At 40.3% G+C, this 19,004-nt stretch overlaps 1 protein-coding gene across 1 annotated transcript in view; it reads right to left on the reverse strand.

The window, feature by feature from the left end:
* The window catches only part of nbeab (neurobeachin b), a 112,050-nt gene that overhangs the window by 19,493 nt on the left and 73,553 nt on the right, over positions 1-19,004 (reverse strand). Inside the window, exons 24-29 of the mRNA XM_061047003.1 lie at positions 15,002-15,119; positions 14,821-14,923; positions 13,910-14,025; positions 10,189-10,301; positions 1,991-2,131; positions 815-931 (exon numbers count right to left, since the gene is read on the reverse strand). Of these exons, the coding sequence (XP_060902986.1) occupies positions 815-931; positions 1,991-2,131; positions 10,189-10,301; positions 13,910-14,025; positions 14,821-14,923; positions 15,002-15,119 (708 nt within the window). The remainder of the gene's footprint in view (positions 1-814; positions 932-1,990; positions 2,132-10,188; positions 10,302-13,909; positions 14,026-14,820; positions 14,924-15,001; positions 15,120-19,004) is intronic.

A 19,004-nucleotide genomic window follows, 5' to 3' on the forward strand; every position in this document is an offset into this window, starting at 1 on the left:
TTGAAAGTAGGCTGTATTTGTTAACAGGGTGGCGTTTGACTATTCAGCTGTTCCCTGGCTGGCTGCTTTCTGCCTCTGCTTCACATAGATTGTTGGCTGCTCTCCCTCAGATCCTGGCGAGTAAAAACCCTGTCCGTACATAAAAGACTACATTTTAAATAGCTTTTGTCATTAATGCTTTATTAATTGCCTGGGGCAACACTACCCGATGCAGGGTGTGCTAGAAATATATGACACTTTGAGGTCAGTGCATATTCCTGCTGCGTGTTACTCAGTGGGCAAAATGGAGGCGAATCAGCAGGGTTCAGCGTTTTCAGTAACTGCTCTGTGGACTTGCAAAGGGAGGGCTTTGTCTTTCTCTCAGACACAGCCTTTGTTCAAAATCATGAGTGCTTGCATGCAGAGATACAACATCAGTCTACCTATGAGATAGTTTTTCTCTATGAAATATATAACGTGCATTTTTAAGTGCTAAGGGTATAACTGAACACTGTGTGTCTTTGTGAGTCGCTGTTTGAATAAGGCATTTATTATTAATGGTATATATTTTTGCAGGACTGTTGAAGTTAATGGTAGAGGAGGGGGATTTAGTGAGTTAGAGGCTTGGTAATATGGTTATACTGCCTGTAATGTTTGGCTGTAAGATATGGTGTGGAGTATATTTTAAGATTTACAATAAACATCTAACCAAAGTAAATAACACAAGCCTAAGGTATCCTGAAAGCACGTTTACAGAATAAAACAGTTCATGATCATATATTTAAATGCACGGTTGTCAGTTACATGAACTATTTGTTTTTCTACTGATTCTCACCTTGACCTCAGATGTGTCCCTCTGACAGTTTCTCCAGGAGCGGGCGATGCCTGAAAACGTGCGCTCAGGATGGTCAAATTTGTTGTTGGCGGAGAGGAAAAAGGTGGTGAAGGGCTCCTGCAGAGAAAGCAAATAAGACATCACAAAGGCCAAAGATTTAGAGGCATCAGTGCCTGCTTCATTATCTGATTTTTGATTGCAAAAATCCTACTCAAAATAACGACGATTCCATAACGCTTCTGAAATTAAAGGATTACCATGCCATTTATTAATATTCCTATGAATAGTCTGAATAATCTGTACTTTCCATTGTCATTTTCTGCTGCAGACATGGGGATCTCTGTGGAGATCAGTCTTTCAATGTATCCAAGCCTGGGGGGGAATTAATTAGTGTTCTTCCTGAGCAGAGCAAGCCATAATGATAATTGGCTAAAATTTGGTTTTCTCAGCCTGAGATGGCGACCATTGCCGGTTGGAGCGGATGGATCACTCACCAGCGGAAGAAAGGAATTGCGGGAACAAACCCAGAGGACAATCCAACTGCTGTCAAGAGAGCTCCCTTAGTTCATCACCCCCTTTCTACTAATGATGGGGGAGGAGGAGAAATACAGTACATGCTCGAGAGAAAACTCTCAAATTAAGAAGCTGACTTCAAAATCAAAACCAACTCAAAAAAAGCTGTGCAGTCTACAAGGGACTGGTTTGTGGGAAACAGATTGGGACAGAGCTTGCATGTTTCCTCCTTCTCTTCCAGAGTAAATGAGGACAGTGCTCAGTAACCTTGATGGACATGTCTCCAGCGCTCACTGGGTTGCCTGAAACACATAAACCTGTCACAGCAGCCTCTGTAAATCATTACCCAGCCACTCTTTATTTAGTTCACATATGCTGGTTTACTGGCCTGTGAAATGTGTTTTCTGAGCGCCATTGGTCTAACTCAGGCCCAATCAAATTGAGATGTGGAGCTGTTTCCTGTGCAGAAGCCGACAGACCTCAAAGTAACAGCATCATCAAGTCTGACAAGTGACAATCAACTAATGCAGAGTCAAAAATGAAAAGCCGTCTGAGGATGTGGGCTTGACTTCATTCCTATTCAGATGTTCGATGCTAATTTGAATATTTGAAACACAGCACAATAATGGCATTGAAGGCAGCTGAAGAAGTGATTTCACTCACTATTCTGACAAGCCAGTGCAGGGTGGTAGCTGCTGTGGAGTAGTGGGAGATGTAATGACATGGTGGTGTCTGGTCGTCTTCCCAATTCTCATAGTGTTCATTGAAGAAAGCTGCACGCTTCGGATTCAGAGCACCAACAGGCTGGAGAGAAAGTAAGGAAATAAGAGGTTTAGTTCATGAAGAGAAGTTGTGTCTCTACAAGTTTGTTCTAGAAATGTTTTTTCTTTTTTAGTTCTGACTTGTAAACAGAGGACATTCTCACTGGTCGTACTCTGTCAGAAAAATAAACAGTCTTAAAAAAATGCTTTTCATTTTTTTACACTAAAATGATAACACTCAATGATAACACAACAAGCAGAAATAAATAAATAATTTACAATGTCAATATAATAAGAAATACTTTTAGGTCATTTTATCTTTATTGATTACTACAATTATTTTTATATTATAACAAACCACAGATGCTTTCGGTGCATTGAATACAGCTGTCATACTGGCATAAAAGTCAGTTATGGATCTTTACGTATGAACCCTTAAATTCAAAAGAAGAACACTTTCGTTTGTCTTCCGAAAACCAAAACATGAAATGTATCCAAAGCTCCCGTCTGAAGATCTGAGGACTGTAACAGGCACACGTCTGGGCAGCATTTCAACAATATAGTGAAAGACAAGAAGGGAATGCTTCATGTTCAAGTTTGAAGATTTTAAGATCGATACGATAGATGACCGCGGGACACTCCAAGAACATAACAGGAAATGTAAATAGACCTCTTTATTTAGAATGAGTGTCATCAGGTGTGTTTTTTTCATGTTCTATTTTTGCTCTGACATTTTTCTTGTGATACACATTTTTCTTGCAGAAGCTATAACTGTCAAAGTCTGCACTCATATAACGACTTGATCATCGAGGATGTACACAAGTCACAGTCAAAACCTTATGAAAAATAATCTCTCTTTTGACAGGATTTTACTAGACATGTGATTAGATTACAGAACCAATAATTAAAATAAATCCTATATTATAAGCCTATAGTAGGTGGTGAATGATTTATTTTCTTGTACTAGACTTTGGAGGAACTACCAATTGGCTTCACCATTATAATTAATAAATGTGTGCAGTAGCAAGAACATGTAGACCATATGGAGTTTTCATCTAGTGACACAGATAATATGCTGCCAAACTCGAAGCTCGTGTAGTGAGGCACGTGATGTTCTAACTGTGGGGGAATTTATTGAAGGCCGTAAATGAAGCTACAGAACTTCTTCTTAGTCTTAAAGTTTAGTTCCTTGTGTTAGGTAAGCCCATGGATTGGTACAGTATAATTAAGCATAATTGAGAAAGATAGACTTGCAGAGTCTTAGTAGTTTCCTACTAGGCTACATGTGGTGAAGCTGGTAGAGAGTCTGGGGCAGACAAGGAGCTTTACTCTGGGATTTGTCTGTCAGAGCCCATTATTCTCCTGAACCCTAAAAAGTTCCTGTTGGGCTGTCTGAAATTTACAGGGGTATGGTGGCATGGGGGAGCAGGATGGCGCTCTGAGAGTGGAAGGAGATATGAGCGTCTGCTGCTAAATGTTGTGGCTAATCCATGTGGATTAACCCTGGCTGACCTGATTTACACCCAACACACCCACCAGGCCATACTTCACTCAGAACTGCTACTGCAGTCTGTGCTACTGGGCACTGTGCACTGTTGATGGATGTAACTTGAATTTTAAAAAAAAGTAAAGCAATGCAATCTTATAATCTAACACCGAAAGCTATAGTTTCAATTTCAGTAGAACTGGATCAACATTAGTTTTGCAAATACTAAAGACCTGACTGAAAACTTATCAAAACTCTTGCATATTTATAGCAACAAACTTTCTAATATGGAACTACATCGATGTTCTAGTTATGAGAAAAACCAAAAACATTCATGGACAGTTAAGCAACATTTGGAAAGTGATAGTTGAAGAGCGAAGGTGAAGGAGCGAAGTGGGAGGGTAGGAGATAAGTAGGTGGGTTATTTATTTTATTGCTTGTTTGTTCTTTATATTGGATGTTATTGCACTTTATGTCTTTGTTAACCTTTACCTTTGTGCCTATGAAAATATCTGAGCTCCTAACAACTCCAGGGTTTCATCCACAATTGTAATGTTCATGAAAACGAGTCTGAATGTTTAATGTATGTTGAATTTACTTGCTCAATAGATATTTATTTTTAAAAAAACATCTGGATAGTGTTATTCACTGTTTAACAACAACCTCAGTAATCATTTCAATATTTTATTGACACCATGACGTTTCCCTTTTTAAGGGCTTTTTCTGTTTTATGTGTTGTTGAGGCAACACAATTACTCCCATTAAAGATAAATTTAGTGGTGAATAAATTGCTTTCTCTGCCCTTTCAATCATCTTGTCCAATATGAGAGCCTCGAAGGCATATTGGCAGTCAATATTAATATACTCAGTCTCACTGAATCGCTTACAAAGGGGGAAGGGAGACTGGTAATGTAATCAATTGCAGCTTTTTTTTTTTACCTGAAAGCTGCAGCTCGAGGATATAAAATCACTCCATTCAAAAATTACTTAGATTTCTGCCTAGAAATAAGCCACTAATTCTAACTTTATTAAAATAACACTGTTATTCTCTGGGTATTTGTAAGCAGCCATGGTGCTCCACACACACTCTTTTGATCATTTTCAAGATTATAGTTGTGTGTGTGTGTGGCACAGTGCACATGCCTGAGTCTAAATTAAATGTGACCTGGCCCCCTTTTTTTTTGGTCTTCCTTAAAATTTAATGGCAGTCCACATCAGTGTTAGCACAATTGAATAGACTGAAAGAGAAGTTTATTGAGATCTGCATAGATTTATGGGGTGATAATAGTCCTGCATGTGACGTCTTGGCCCAGCTGGCTCAGGGTGCAAGCCACAAGACGTCTGGCACTCCGTAAAACTGCGGCTAAAGTAACTAATGCAAGAGGTAAAAGATTCTGAACGAGTATAAAACATCCATGTGACAGAGGGAAACAAATAAGTAAAAGACAGCAGCAGGTAATAGCAATGAGTGTTAGAGAAGAGTAAGTAAATGGCTCACACAATAGTTATCAGAACCCGAGCCCAAAATAGGTTATTACATTTTTCCTTCCAATTTTAATATAATAAAATCAGAAGATGGAAAACACGTAGTCAGGTTTTTTGGGCATTAAAATGTAATATGGAAATGATTATTGCGCCTAACAGGATATTACATTTAAAATATGAAAATCAGGTACATCCAGAAAAAAAACAAATGCCACTCCATTTCCATCAGACCCTTTGCATAAAGCACAAAGATGTACTGAATGAAACGTCAGGTTACAGTTCATCTATGCAAAGACTGACAAGTTATTATTATTTGTTCCAAAGTCACTCAGCTGAAGAAGCAAAAATAATAACATATTACCTCTGTGATTTGTGTTTACAATTAAGATTGCTTTGATTTGTTTTCTTAGAAACTTTAGTGGATGTTGAGCAAGAATAATTTGTGCTAGCATCGCTGATTGTGACATTGCATCTACATGACTGAATTTGTTTTATCACTGGGTACGGCCATCTTAAAGGAAACTGTACACCGAGGATTTTTAAAGGTTAAGACAACTGAATCTCTTACACATGAATTGTACATCAACGAAACAAAATATTCTCTATGAAAATTTCAAATACTAGATAAGCATTTTGAATATAATGTGCCATATACAGAACATGCTTCTGTCTTGAAGACAAAGAGACAGAAATATAAGAAATAAAGTTCAATGTTCAATGACAAATAACAACCAAAGAACCCCACTAATGATACGATATTATTAGCATTTCATGGGTCCTGAAAAACCTCTTTTGGTTATCTTAGTGACATTTTTAAGTACCTTTATTCATGAATTATCATCTCCATCTCGTGCAGAGGGACAATGAAAACACCAGGTTCATAAAATATTTTCAAACCTGCTACCATCAGTTTTCATTTCTTTTATAACACCTGACCCAGTGAATCATATCACCACAACTTAAGTGTGATCAAACTAAGTTTCGTTTTCTCAGACAATCAGGATCATTTGTGGTGTTGCACTCCAAAGAAGCAGGAAATAAACATAGCCATCGTGCCTCACTTTGTTTGTGTGTATATAGGCTAGCTTCCAAAGAGACGCATATTGCATTTTATATTTCAAAATAAATAACATTACAGTGTGTTGCTCTGGTGCTCTGTCAGTAGAAGTCGGAGCTGTTTTTGCTTGCCTTGTCGGGCTGCATGCGGCTCCAGTCTAATGCAATCAAATGCTCAAACTCAAGATAAAGCAGATGGGCTCACAAACAGCCTGACTGGAGTGGAAGTGAGGGTGAAGAAGGCTCCATAATGGGAAGAAAGTAGGAGATGTTTTTTTTATACAGCAGCAGAGTTCTGTCTTCTTAACTCAGAGTATATCCAGTAGAGATTCTCAGATGTTACTAAGTGCCTCAGCAGAAGCTTCCAGAAGGAGATAACTTGTTCAGTATGTGACATCTAAGGGTAAAAGTTGACATTATCATTGTTATTCAAATAATTATGTAAACTCTTTTAATTTAATGGGTTAAGAAAAGTCCTTATGCAACATTTCAGTGAGGAATATATTTTTTTAAAACTGACATGACACATTTTTGTCAATGGGTAGAGAAACAGAATTCTACCACATCTGCTTCCTTCAACTTCTCATGCAATTAAATTAATTTAAATCACCTCATTGAACAGCTATGAGGAAAATAAGCTTCCGCCTATCTATCATCCCCTTGTCAATTCATTACAAAATAATCATTAGAATCTAATGAAACCCTTCACTGCACGGATGTATCTGACATCCAAATATGCAGATGTCTGGCCCCGAGGCAAAGCAACGCACTGTTCAATGCACTGTTCACAGCTGACTGAATGCCCAACCAGCAGGTAATTGTAGGTGTGTGTGCAGAAGGTTTGGGTGGCTGAGCTCCTGCAGATACAACAAAGCTGTCAATCAAGTGGCTACTAGTTGACTAACAGGTCTTGGGTATGACTCCAACTTGTGGGAAATAAATCCTCCCAAACCATGGAATGCCAGTGTGGGATAATCTGAGAGACTTTTAGGACTATTAATAACGCTTCAGTTCATATAATTGGTTTGCAATTACAGTTTAGCTTGATCAAGTGTACCCTTAGTAATAACATGACAACATAACTTCATAATACTGCAGCTCACTGAGCACTCGAGTGACGGATGATATTACATGAGGAGACTTGATATTTTAACTGCAGAAAAAACAAAAACATACAAATTAAACAGGAAATGAATCAAAAGCTAACTGCAACTACAACTTTTTTGGAACAGAAAGAAACATCTTTTAAAAAGAAAGATTACCATAATTTAAAAAAATTAAGAATGTCAACCAGCATTGAATGCTTGTTTGTACCATCACAGCTTACAGTCTCAGAAAGACCTTTGTTTCATGTTGCCCACTTGAAGCTAATTTCTCCAAACAAAGTTGTTAAGCAGGGTCGTGACAGCACTGCATTTTGTGAAGTTTGGCTTTTATGTTGGATGAAAGAGAAACAGTAATAGTATGCTATTTGCACTGGTGCCAAAACACGTATTTGGTATATGAACATTTGAAATGATAACTAGTCTCACTGTAGTCACTGCACACAGCCTGAGCATACACCTTAGAGACACACTCTCAGTGTAATATGCAATGGACAAGACTCTAGAGACAGTGCTGCTACCTCTGATCCATAATTGAACAAAAGGGCAGGCCAAGCACGGAGGGGATGTGTGGGGGCCTCTGTCCCTCCCTGCTACACTAGCAGTGAACTTTTGGAGGTAAGAGCCCCGGGGTTCCAAGGACAACTGTCAGGAGACTCGGGCTGTGAACTCATGCTAATGAAGGCAGCTCAGCCCTGTAAACAGCATGAGAGGATGTCACTGGAATACATTACAATACATAACTGTCTCCCCAGGGCAGGACAGGCGCACATGGCTCAGCCCTGATCACCCCCCCCCCCCCCCCCACACACTTATCCAGTGGCTCTCTAAGCCCACCTGGATGCCCAAAAGACCAGAGCCACCGAAAAGCAGGCAAGTGCTTGGGTGATTTTGGCAAGACACACAACTGGGCTGTTTGTCCAAAAGGTTCTGGTACAGTAAAATAAAATGAAAGTGGGATAAAATCAGAGCTCTATCCTACATCTCGTCCATGATTCTGTGAATGTTTCAAACTAATTTTCCTTCTTTTACCTTTTATACTTCTCCTCCTCACAAACTACCAAAACACAGCACACATGCCAGGAAAAAAAAAACACAGTAAATTGATACAAACTGCTAAGAAGTGAGATTTGCAAAGTGGCTCCATGAGGAAAACGAGGGGGAATGAGGGAACGATAAAAAAGAGCGGGAGAGAGAGGGAGCTCAGGCAGGAATGTGACTGTTTTCAGGTCAGTGAGCTGAAGTTTGCATGTGCAAAGGAACCAGAGAGACAGAAAAAGAAGGGGGTGGGGTGATAAACAAGTAAACCAGGGCACAGTTAGTGGTAGAGTGATCTACTGCCTGCGCCTCTTCAGTCAAAATCAGAGCACACATAACTCTGAACTTCAGGTTCAGGGGCATCAGCATCATTGTATCTGACTCTTTTCGATTTGGCAGCGTTAGCAGGACTCATGCTACAACACAGCTTGGTGCATTTTGGACCTGCCATATTTAGAACAACTTTCACTGAAACATGCTAATGACCTGTTTTTAATTCTTCATTAGCTTGGAAGTCAAATCCAAACTGAAACTTAATCACTGAGTTTTCAACTTAAAGGCTCTAAGTATAAATGATGCAATTATGTTTATTTTTGACATGACTATATGTTTTTTGTAAAAAAATATATGTTTTAAAGACAAAGTCAGGTCAACATTATGTGAGCAGCTAAAGTTCTTGTTAGTTTGGTTTTGAACAAAGCCCACTGCTTGAGAAATCAATTAGATTATTTGTTATGATCACTCTAGACAGCTGTATCATGATATACGGTATAATAACAACCTGGAATAACAGCAGTGAATAATCAAGTTGTAGACAATGCATTGACATTTTTCAATGGAGCTCAGAGCTTTTATGGTGAACCTTAAAGTCACCTTTGAGGAAGTTTTAGGTTGACATGAGTTTGGCGACCCCTGTGGACAAAGTGTGAAAATGTCTCTCTTTGTTTATCTTGTCCTGTACCTGAGTAAGTAGTGTTTTCTGACAAAACAATCTCATCATTCTTTATTTTAAATGTCTAACATGCAACTCTTTGTTATGGAAAAGGCTGTTTTTTCCAGTGTGCTGTCAATCTCCTTGGGCTGACACCTACCCTGCAGCAAGAGGTGACAAGCATATCTAACAACTATATAGAAAAAAAATCTACATTCTCTTCAGTTTGGTTTTCTTTTGTAGGTCATACAGAGACATCAGTATTAATTTCAGTCTGTTTCATCACCAGCTAAAAACTCCTCACAGGGGCTTTAAGCAAGACCTTTGTTATTCATGCATCAAGTAGAGAAGTAGCAACAGCAGCATTCATTTAGGAAAGAGTCTCTGGCCACTCATGTAAATCCAACATTCTCTCTTTTCATGTTTTGTTCGCCAACATTTTCTCCTGATAAATATCCGACTCTGAATGTTCCTTTACATTCACCAACTTGTTGTTAACTTTGTCTTGCATCATTTATAGACTGATTGTAGCCAGCCAAATCATAAAAGTGAGTCACCTGAAAACCAAAACAATGAGCTGAAAGACACAATAACTCTGTCTTTAAAGAAGTGAGGAAAACTGCAGTGATGGCCGATTATTCCCATGGGCCCTTACTTTGAGTCATCCGTTTCAACTACAAGTGGGAATGTGATCCCCTGTTTAAATAAAAATGAGGGCTTTAACATTCACTGTCTTTGTCAAATGCTCAGACAACAGAGTACCAAATAACACGGTAGACATTTTACATATCACACTTGAGTGCATTTAAAGCGTTTCAATCAGCTTTTTCAACTTTCTAACTCATGAGTTTAAACTCAGAAAATGACTCACAAGAAAATAAATATGATGTTCTTTTACAGTATTTGCCTTAATAAGGACATCTGAGACAGAACCCATGGCCGCTACTAGCTCCTCCTCTCTCTCTATCATACTGTGGTTAATGGCCTTTGGTCCGACGTACCTTTGAGAGATCTCTGAAGTTCCCCGGTAAGGTCAGGTCAAGCTCCTCTGTGTCGTAGTTGGTGAGGACCCAGGGAAAGACCGGGTACTGATTCAAGTCATTGTATGTCCTCCCTAGACACACAAAGTAGACAGAAATCTGTGAGTGATGAAGGGTTGGAAGGGAAGAGAGGGGTTGAAAGCAGGGCAGGGTACACTCAAGGCTTCAGTTACTTTTGGGGATCAGCATGCAACATTCCAACAAGTCCCCATTCTCAGAGCCCTCAATCAGACGCACTTCCTGTCTCATACAGAGTCTAGCAAAACATGTACACTAATGGCATGCTTTCTGCTATGAGAGATTTTTTTTCTGTACTCCCCATTTCCTGTTGAGTGTACTTTATTTATGGGAATTACAGGAAGCCAGAGGAGTCCGTCTTTAAGTTTACAGAGAGCAGAGGTATATCTCAGCCTTGAGGTGTTGATATCGTTTGAGGGATGTGGATTCCTCCCAGTGCCATGACTTCAGACGCCTCAAATGTCACCAGAAGTCTGATGCGCTGAATGGCCAGATGTAAATTCCCTCTGTGCTCTGGCAGTGGGAATATGGTTTTCAGATGGTAAAACGTGTCAAAGGAAATTCATGGGAAAGCCAAGAACATGTACCATGTTGTCATTAATGCTTTTCTTTTGAAGATGACACTGATACAGCTGTGAGGTCAGGTGGTGGCCAGTCATAATCCAGGATTGGGACAGGGCTGTTTTGGATGGTTTTGTTGGAATTTTTACTACTGGTAATAAATCATGCTTAAAATAAAAGGCTCATAGCAAGTCAAACATTTTATTTCATCCACCAGCTCCGGAGAGGTCTTAGCAGTACTTAAATAATTCAGGGAAAATATGGAGTTGAAATACTGGGGCTCCAGCAAAAGAAACACGTGTGCTAGTGCTGAGGACTAAAACTGCCTACAATAGAAAACCAGCAGTTTTTATATACACTGTATCTGCATCCACCCCAGATTATCCAATTCAATCTAATCCAAATGTATTAACGAAGCACTTGTACCAAAATGCTGTTCAACAGTTCATAAAAACATAAAAACAACACAAACAATTTGAAAACAACAGGACATTAAAACACTAAAAAGTGAGACCAAAGTATAAGTATCATATTGATTAAATACCTTCAATGTATTCTGTAGAATCACCTTTTCATTTATTTCTTTATCTAATTTAAATACTTGAATCATCTTTGAGGTCATGGGGGTTACACAAGGCCCATAATCCCTGGCACACTAGTAATAGCCAGGGCAGATGTGCAAAGCTCTTTGAAGGGATCAATCCATGCAAGGTTCCAGGACATGATGGCCCCACTAGAAAAGCTCTGAAGGTGTTTACAGATCACCTGGTGAATGCTCTCTCAGACATTTTGAATCTCTAACTGCTCTATCCGGTAATCCTCTCGTGTTTCAGAAAGACCACATGTTCCAAAAAACAACAAAGTTTGGGCAGCACTGACTGCAATCATTCCAATACAGACTTCTTGTAGTTCTTTTGAAAGATTGGTCATCACCTCCTCTTTCCTTGACTCACTGGAACCACTTCAGGTTACAAAACAAAGCCAACAGATTAAGAAGCAACACCATAGACCTCCACATAACCTTTTACCCACACGTGTTAAAATGCCGATTACTGACTATGGTTCTCATTTTAATTCAACTGTTGCCTCAAAACGAGTCATCATGCATCGGCCTGACCACTCAGACAGCATCCAGAGAGGAGGTAAGGGCCCAGACTTCTTGTTGCCAGGGCAGAATCTCCGTCTCAATGTCACAGAAGTGAGAAGAGCCGACTGTGAACTACAGAAAGCAACCGGATGAAGAACACACCCTGTACTCCTTCCATGGGACTACAGCTGAGAGTCAGCAGCTTCAGGTTCTTGCAGAGGCTTAATATGGACTCCAGGACACTCTACAACTTTTACAGGAGCACCACTGAGAGGTTAACAAGTTCATCAAAGACCCCAGTCACCAGAGCCACATACTGTTCTGCCTGCTGCTGTCTAGCAGAAGGTACCACAGCTTCAGGTCCCACCAGGCTCAGGACAGCGTCATCCCTCAAGCCGTAAGACTGTTGAGCTCGTGAGCTCTCAAGCTCATTAAAATGTTGCTGTGACTTCACTGAACAAACTGTCAGCATATTGTTGACTTCCTCACACTTAATTTGACTATCTTTAATTTATTTCATATCTCCTAGACCTACATTTTGAAAACATCCAGCAGTATTTATAATTGACATTCACTCTTTTACAAGTTTGATTTTCATCACTTTCTACTATTTATTCGAGCAATGTTAGAGGGAGCTTTCACAGACACCATTAAAGGTGATTAGACTCTCCTGCAGATATTTGCAGGAGAAAATAAATCTTTTTAATGTTTAGGTTGATGTTTATGAAGATGATCCAAGAATAATTCAGATCAGTGACTTTAATTGTCTTCTTTAGAGTATTAACCCTCTCTGTTAGGCAAGGACAAACACATGAACTGCTTGAAGCAACAATCAAGTAAAAAAAATCAAAGTTGATTGAATCATCTAAATTAAATCCTTTTTTTGTTAACAATATTATTCAATGCAATTCAATAGAAATACTCCATACTCTGCCTGCCAGTGCCACAAGTTTTTAATGATGACTTAAAAATATATATAAGCAGGCATGTCTCACTCTCACTCCTGGATGGCAGCAGGTTATCATCGGGTTATCTAAATCGAGCTGAGTGAGCGATTACCTGTGACAGGATAGTGAATAGGAAGGTTTGTGCAGAGTGTCCTGGGTCTGGGGGAAGCTAGAGAGCATAATTATCCATGTTATTGCCGTACAGTAAAAGAAGCAGCAGACTGAGTGTGGAAGATGAGTAGGGGGGTGTTGGTGTGGTTCTGAGGCCTGAGTTAGGATGGCAGGATGTTAATAATAGTGGAATAGTGTTTAATTAGAAGACCACTTCCCATTCACACCTCTTCCCAGCATTTCACCCCCCGCCTGTCTGCTGCTCCACACTGCTCTGACATCCCTGTCAGCCCAGGTCATTACCAAGGGTTTTTAATGAATTTTAGGCATGTTTTTCTGTCTGCCTTACATCTAATTAGCTGACAATAATGTATCGAACTCAAGCTCGAGCTAAATATAAATATGCATGAATATGCAGTGAGAGAGAGGATGACACCTCTCAGTGCCGAGTAGTGTGCATTCGCTCTCGACTTCCCTGTTAGTTGCACTTCAGATCAGAGAGTCAACAACAGAACCTCTCAACTCCACAGACACACATATGTTCGCTTTCACAAAGCTTGGTGCTAATTATCTGGCAAAATCTGCTGTGCCTACTCTTTGCTTGAAACAGCGCGCTATTATGAACTGTGAAGTCTACCATGTTGAGCAATGCTTAAGGTTACCAGGGATTCCTAAACAAACACGACATCCACGAGGCCACTTTTAGCATGTTTGTAGCACCACTGACACACCCACACTGTATTGATAATGATAGGTAAACTTGATGTCACAATACATTAATGGTGAAGAGATTCACACAGATAAGAGATTCAAACTTTCACTAGTAACAACTTTTTCTCCTGGATAAGGAAGAAAACAAATCAGAATCAATTTCACTGATGGCTTTATAAAAAAGAATACATTACCAGAATGTCAATACCTTAAAGCTACTTTTAGAATCAGAGAGGTTCAACTTCACCTGCTATAGTGTTGAGAAACATGAGGTATTCAAAGTTGGAAATCTCTCTCCTCTGCCAGCGCTGGGTCATGTTGGATGATTTGAAAAGCTGCCGAGGGGTGGCCATGGAGATGCGCCTGAAAACAAATATTTCATCAACAAATTTGAAAATAGAAGGTGGATGTTAGTGTTAGATAAAATAAAACTTATATTCATAAAAATATAAAATAAATGAAAATTACATATATATGTATAACTGCTTGAATTCAAAGGACAGGCCATATCACAAAACTATTTTAAGAATGACAACATTTTTAAGGAAAGAAAAATCCTTGGATAAATTCATCTTTTATTGCAAATTGTGTAACAGCTGACCTCCACCTTTACTGCTCACAAGTTTCAAAATGAAAATACTGGCAGATAGAGCAAACACAAATGTCCATCTGCAAGTGAATAGTACAAGTATAAGAATTATGGCTTCTGTTGCAGTGGTAGCAGTAGATTAAATAAAAGATAATTGATAAATGAAAGTCCTTAGTTAACATAATTTACTATATTTTTATATATTATTGATTTTTTTAGGATGACTTCCTAAACATCCTATAAATACATGCTAGACTGGAGGAAACATACTTGTTTAGAGTGTACAACAGGCCTGTTAGCACTGAGAGAGTCTAAAGGGAATCAGTGGTTTTCTCTGTGGTCAGTGGCCTGGCGGTAGCACCGCTGTATAGAGTCTTCTGTCAGGGAATTAGGTCAGTTCAGTCAGGGTCAGTGCACATGCACCGCAATGACTGGACCAATGAGACTTCAAATGACTCTGCTGCAGGCTGCATGGAGACCCCAGCACACAACTCAGTGGAGTTAACCTCAGCCACGAGTGACTACATGTTATTAGAAATATTTGTATATAGTTTGAATATGTGACCCACCTGGCTTGTGGAAGACCATAGCTGGTGCCCACTCCCACTCGAGGAAGACTGTAGACCACTTTCTTCACTGTGGCCTGGTCAGGGAAGTTGAACATGACCGATGCTGTGGAACAGTGAGATATCACATTAGTGGTGGACATCTGGAGAACCATGGTTTCACTTCAAGTTCACTTTGACCTACTTCTGTTTGCCATGAAGACCTCCATCGCTGTGTTCTGCAGGAGGTGGCGTCTGGTGAATACCGCTCGTATCTCGCTGAACATCCACTTCCCATGTAAACCCTCGGTGTATGCCAAGACCTAAAGTGGGCAGAAACAGAGGATACATGTTTTTTCTGAATGTAATTGCTTTATGAAACCAGATACCATTGCTGGTCAGAGACCAGGAGTTAATGTGCCCCGATTAGATTCAGTTACTGCTGCGCTGCTAAACAAAACATTTTATTGTTGCATTTTTTATTTCTGTCTTGTTTGTCGGCACCACAACAATATTTGGTTATATAATGTTCTCTTCTACGAACATTTAACCTTCATAACTATTCCATGGCTTTTCATCAACATCAATATTACAATCTTGATTTGAATGTATAAGAAAGAATTACAGACTCAATACTCCCATCTCTCAAGGCCTTTTTTCTACACAGTATGAAGAGCTCTCAAAAGTTTACAGCCTCTCAGTTGGTCCACAAAACACTTCAAAGCAAGGGATCAAAGATGGACCCCCTGGCTCAGTGACATGTAAATAATCAATACAAACAGTCCTGCCATGGAGCAGAGTGAGACAAAGGATCATTAGTGTATGTAGCACTGCTGTGGCGGCAGACAGGTCAACACACAGAAAACCCAGCCAGTTGTTCTGACAGGTGAGAATGGTCTCGCACACCTTTTCCACCTCCTTCCATCCCACCTCCCTCTGACTGAACAATTTTGTCCAACAGGATGAGCTGGGGAGCAACCTTATCAACTCCCCAGGACATAATCACACATATGTTGAGTTCAGAGAGTGTGAGAGAATAAAGATATAACAGGGCAGTAAGGGGGTGAGGCCTTACAGTACAATAGTGTGTGTGTGTGTGTGTGTGTGTCTATATGCATGTGCCGGGGTGATTGAGGTGGAGTAGGCAGGCAGGGACGGAGCGACGGCAGAGTGAGATGTTCAGCTGGGTTAGGTCTAATGCTAATGCTCATTTAAAATAGTGGCAGGCTGGAAGAGTGCAGCGTGAGCTGGGCTGCCTTAATTTCTCCCTGGAATAGCGCATGCCCGACCTCCGTGCCACATCCAAAATCTCTGGAGCTCAATTAAAATTGGATTAGGTGTAGATGCTGGATGTGCAGCACAGCATCTCTGGTACTCTCCTCCCAGTAATGCCCCTGCCTGACACCTCTGCAACCCCCAACTCAAACAGTTGTCATAGAGACAGCAGGGCCCAGAGGAGGCAGCGTGCTGACTGGAGGGGGACTGGAGAGGAAGGGAGGTGGGATGGAGGGATGGATGTGGAGCTGAAGGCAGACTATGGAGGGACGGCAGCAGCTCACTTGGAGGTAGTGTAGCTTTCATCCCCCCCCCTCCCTCCTGCTCTGCAGCCAGATGTTCTGGAAGTAGTCTTTTGAGTGCAATGCTGAAAGGCAACTCATGCAGATATGCATCATGGGAAGGCACCAACAGCTCACTCCGTCAGGGACATAGAAGCTTCAATTAGAGTACATATTAAGTTATTTGGATGTCTAGAGACTTGAAATGGCTTTAATTTTTCAATGAAGTCTCTATTCATTCTGCATGTCAATAATCTATTTCAACAGTGCAATAAACTAGCTGCATGAATTTTCCTATTGTTGGATTAAAACTGTGACAAACAGCAATTATTAAAAAACAGGTTTATCCAACTGACACTCAAATTCAGGCTCTTAAGAATTGAAAAGTGTATTTAAAATGAACATAATCCAGTTCTCTGAACTGACCATCATGTGTTAGTACTGGCTGTTTTGTGTTGCCCAGGGAAAATTTCTTTTTGCCATGACAAAGTACAGGCCAAAGGGCTGGCTGTCAACAAAAGAGAGGCTAAAGAGGAGAAAAAAGAGCTGATTTCAAACAGCCCAGATCAAAAAATTTGTCATAACAACAAAGCTTTGGTCTAAACCAACACGCAGGGGCCCCTGTAGACTTAAAGATTTGACAAAGCCCAGCCCTCATTTTTGGAGGCCCAGCTGTAAAAAATGCCATTTAATGAACCTGTCTGCTGAAGCTGTCCCCTGCCTGTCAGAGGTGTCAGCCAGTGACAAGCGCTGGGGACTGCCGCCTCCAGTCACAGACAGGCCTGCCAGCTGGAGACTTCGGCCCCAATCTAATCACGCCACCAGGAAGGGACCGGCACTCTGCTCTTGGTCTGTCACGCTCAGGGCTGGGGGAGCAGCAAGGGGACGGGTGGAGGGGTCTAGTATGGCCGAGCAAAGCAAAGCCTTTTGTTTCCGCACAGGTCCCTCCACGCAGGCTCATTAGGAGCTACAGGCGCATGCGCTGCTCTGCTCTGCCAGCTGCAGGGAGATCTATCTTTACAAGATAATAGCTATAATGCAATTTAACGTCTCTGTCCTGTCTTTCTTTTACATCTGCTCGCTTCTCTCCGTGGTTTGACAGAGGGCAGCATGCACTCTGCCTGTACATCCTCACAGGTGGAAAACAGAAAAATATTGTGACAGATGAGATGAGGAGAGGCACAGGTGACGGCGGTGTTTAGGCTGAAACTCATAATAATGTGCGGATGCTCAAATGGAGAACATCATACTTAAAAGAGATAGAAAGCGACTTCATGCATGAAAACAGATCCTAATCATTTCTGACATCCCAATAGCTTTAACCCCACATTGGCAAAGACACTATGACAGAAGTTATTAATAAATCTAACGAAGCATTTTCTCTTGAACCTGATGCAATTCTCTTCTATATGAAATACAACCCCCTCCACTGCATTTATAGCAAAACAGGAAAAAAAATATAATAATAATAATTCAGTGAGACCTCCAAGCTAGCATGACTGATATATTCATATATGTCTGCAGAGCACTGTGACAACCTGGTATCACCGCACCTAGACTGCATTCTTCTAAGATTTGTCTAATAGGCTTCCACTATAAAGCCTCACAACTGCAAGATCCCAGGCGGCCGGAGAGAACAGGCAAGCAGAAGAATAAGGGGAGGATACGAGAGGCAGTTTCATTTTGAGTGATATGACTACTCCCCCAGGAGCGAGTGGGATGGATTTCACACATGGCAATTTGGAGGATCAGCACACACTGCGTATACTGTATTCAATGGCTGACCCCAGGCAATACGGGACCAAATGTGTGAGGAGGTTGAGCAGTCGGAGAAGGAAAGGAGGAGGAATAAAACCTGGTAACAGCAAGAGCAGAGAGCAATGATCATCTAAGTGGGAGAGCGTTGTCAGCCATAGGCAATATGGTAGGCTGGGTCATGAAAATATATTGATATACTCCAAGCTAAGCAAAGAAAATAAGCTACATTTCAGGGAGATCTTTGATTTACTTCAAAAGTGATCATATTCACCCATTGAATAAAAAAAAATATTTTCTTGCTTGTTCCACTGTGATATGTGTGCTGTGTAGATTTGTAGTTATTTGACTTCATATCAGTATCTGAAATTTTGACTTCTATCCTAATATAATGGAGGTAAAGGGATTTTTTTTTTACTTGTGCTGAACAGAAATAAAATAAAGTACAATCTCAGAAGCAGGATCTTAGTGCAAAGTAAGAACAACAGGGGACATTTTCAGGAAAAAGCTGTGGCAGATGATTATTATTATTTTTCTTAATCTTTAATAACTTATTAAACCAAAAGTGTCTGCATTGACTGTAAAAGTGAGTATCTGACCCTTCGGATGAAATAAAGTAGTGTACATATCGGTATTCTTCTTTCTACTACTGACTCAGGTATTCCAAACACTGTGAAAAATAAACCAAAAATCAAACTTAGTAAAGCTTGGCAGACAGCAACCATGATGAGCTCAAACCCAAACTTTTATTTCTGCTTAAATCCATCCTGCTAAGATTTACAACATATGCCTTAGCATCAAAGTATGCTCTCATCTTATCCCCCCCCCCCCCCTTAATGTGACAACTGTTATGAAGTGTAGAAATTTAAAACTGTAAAAGATTCCCACAGATTATAA

Source organism: Labrus mixtus, chromosome 9 (assembly GCF_963584025.1).
Source record: "Labrus mixtus chromosome 9, fLabMix1.1, whole genome shotgun sequence".
Taxonomy (NCBI): domain Eukaryota; kingdom Metazoa; phylum Chordata; class Actinopteri; order Labriformes; family Labridae; genus Labrus; species Labrus mixtus.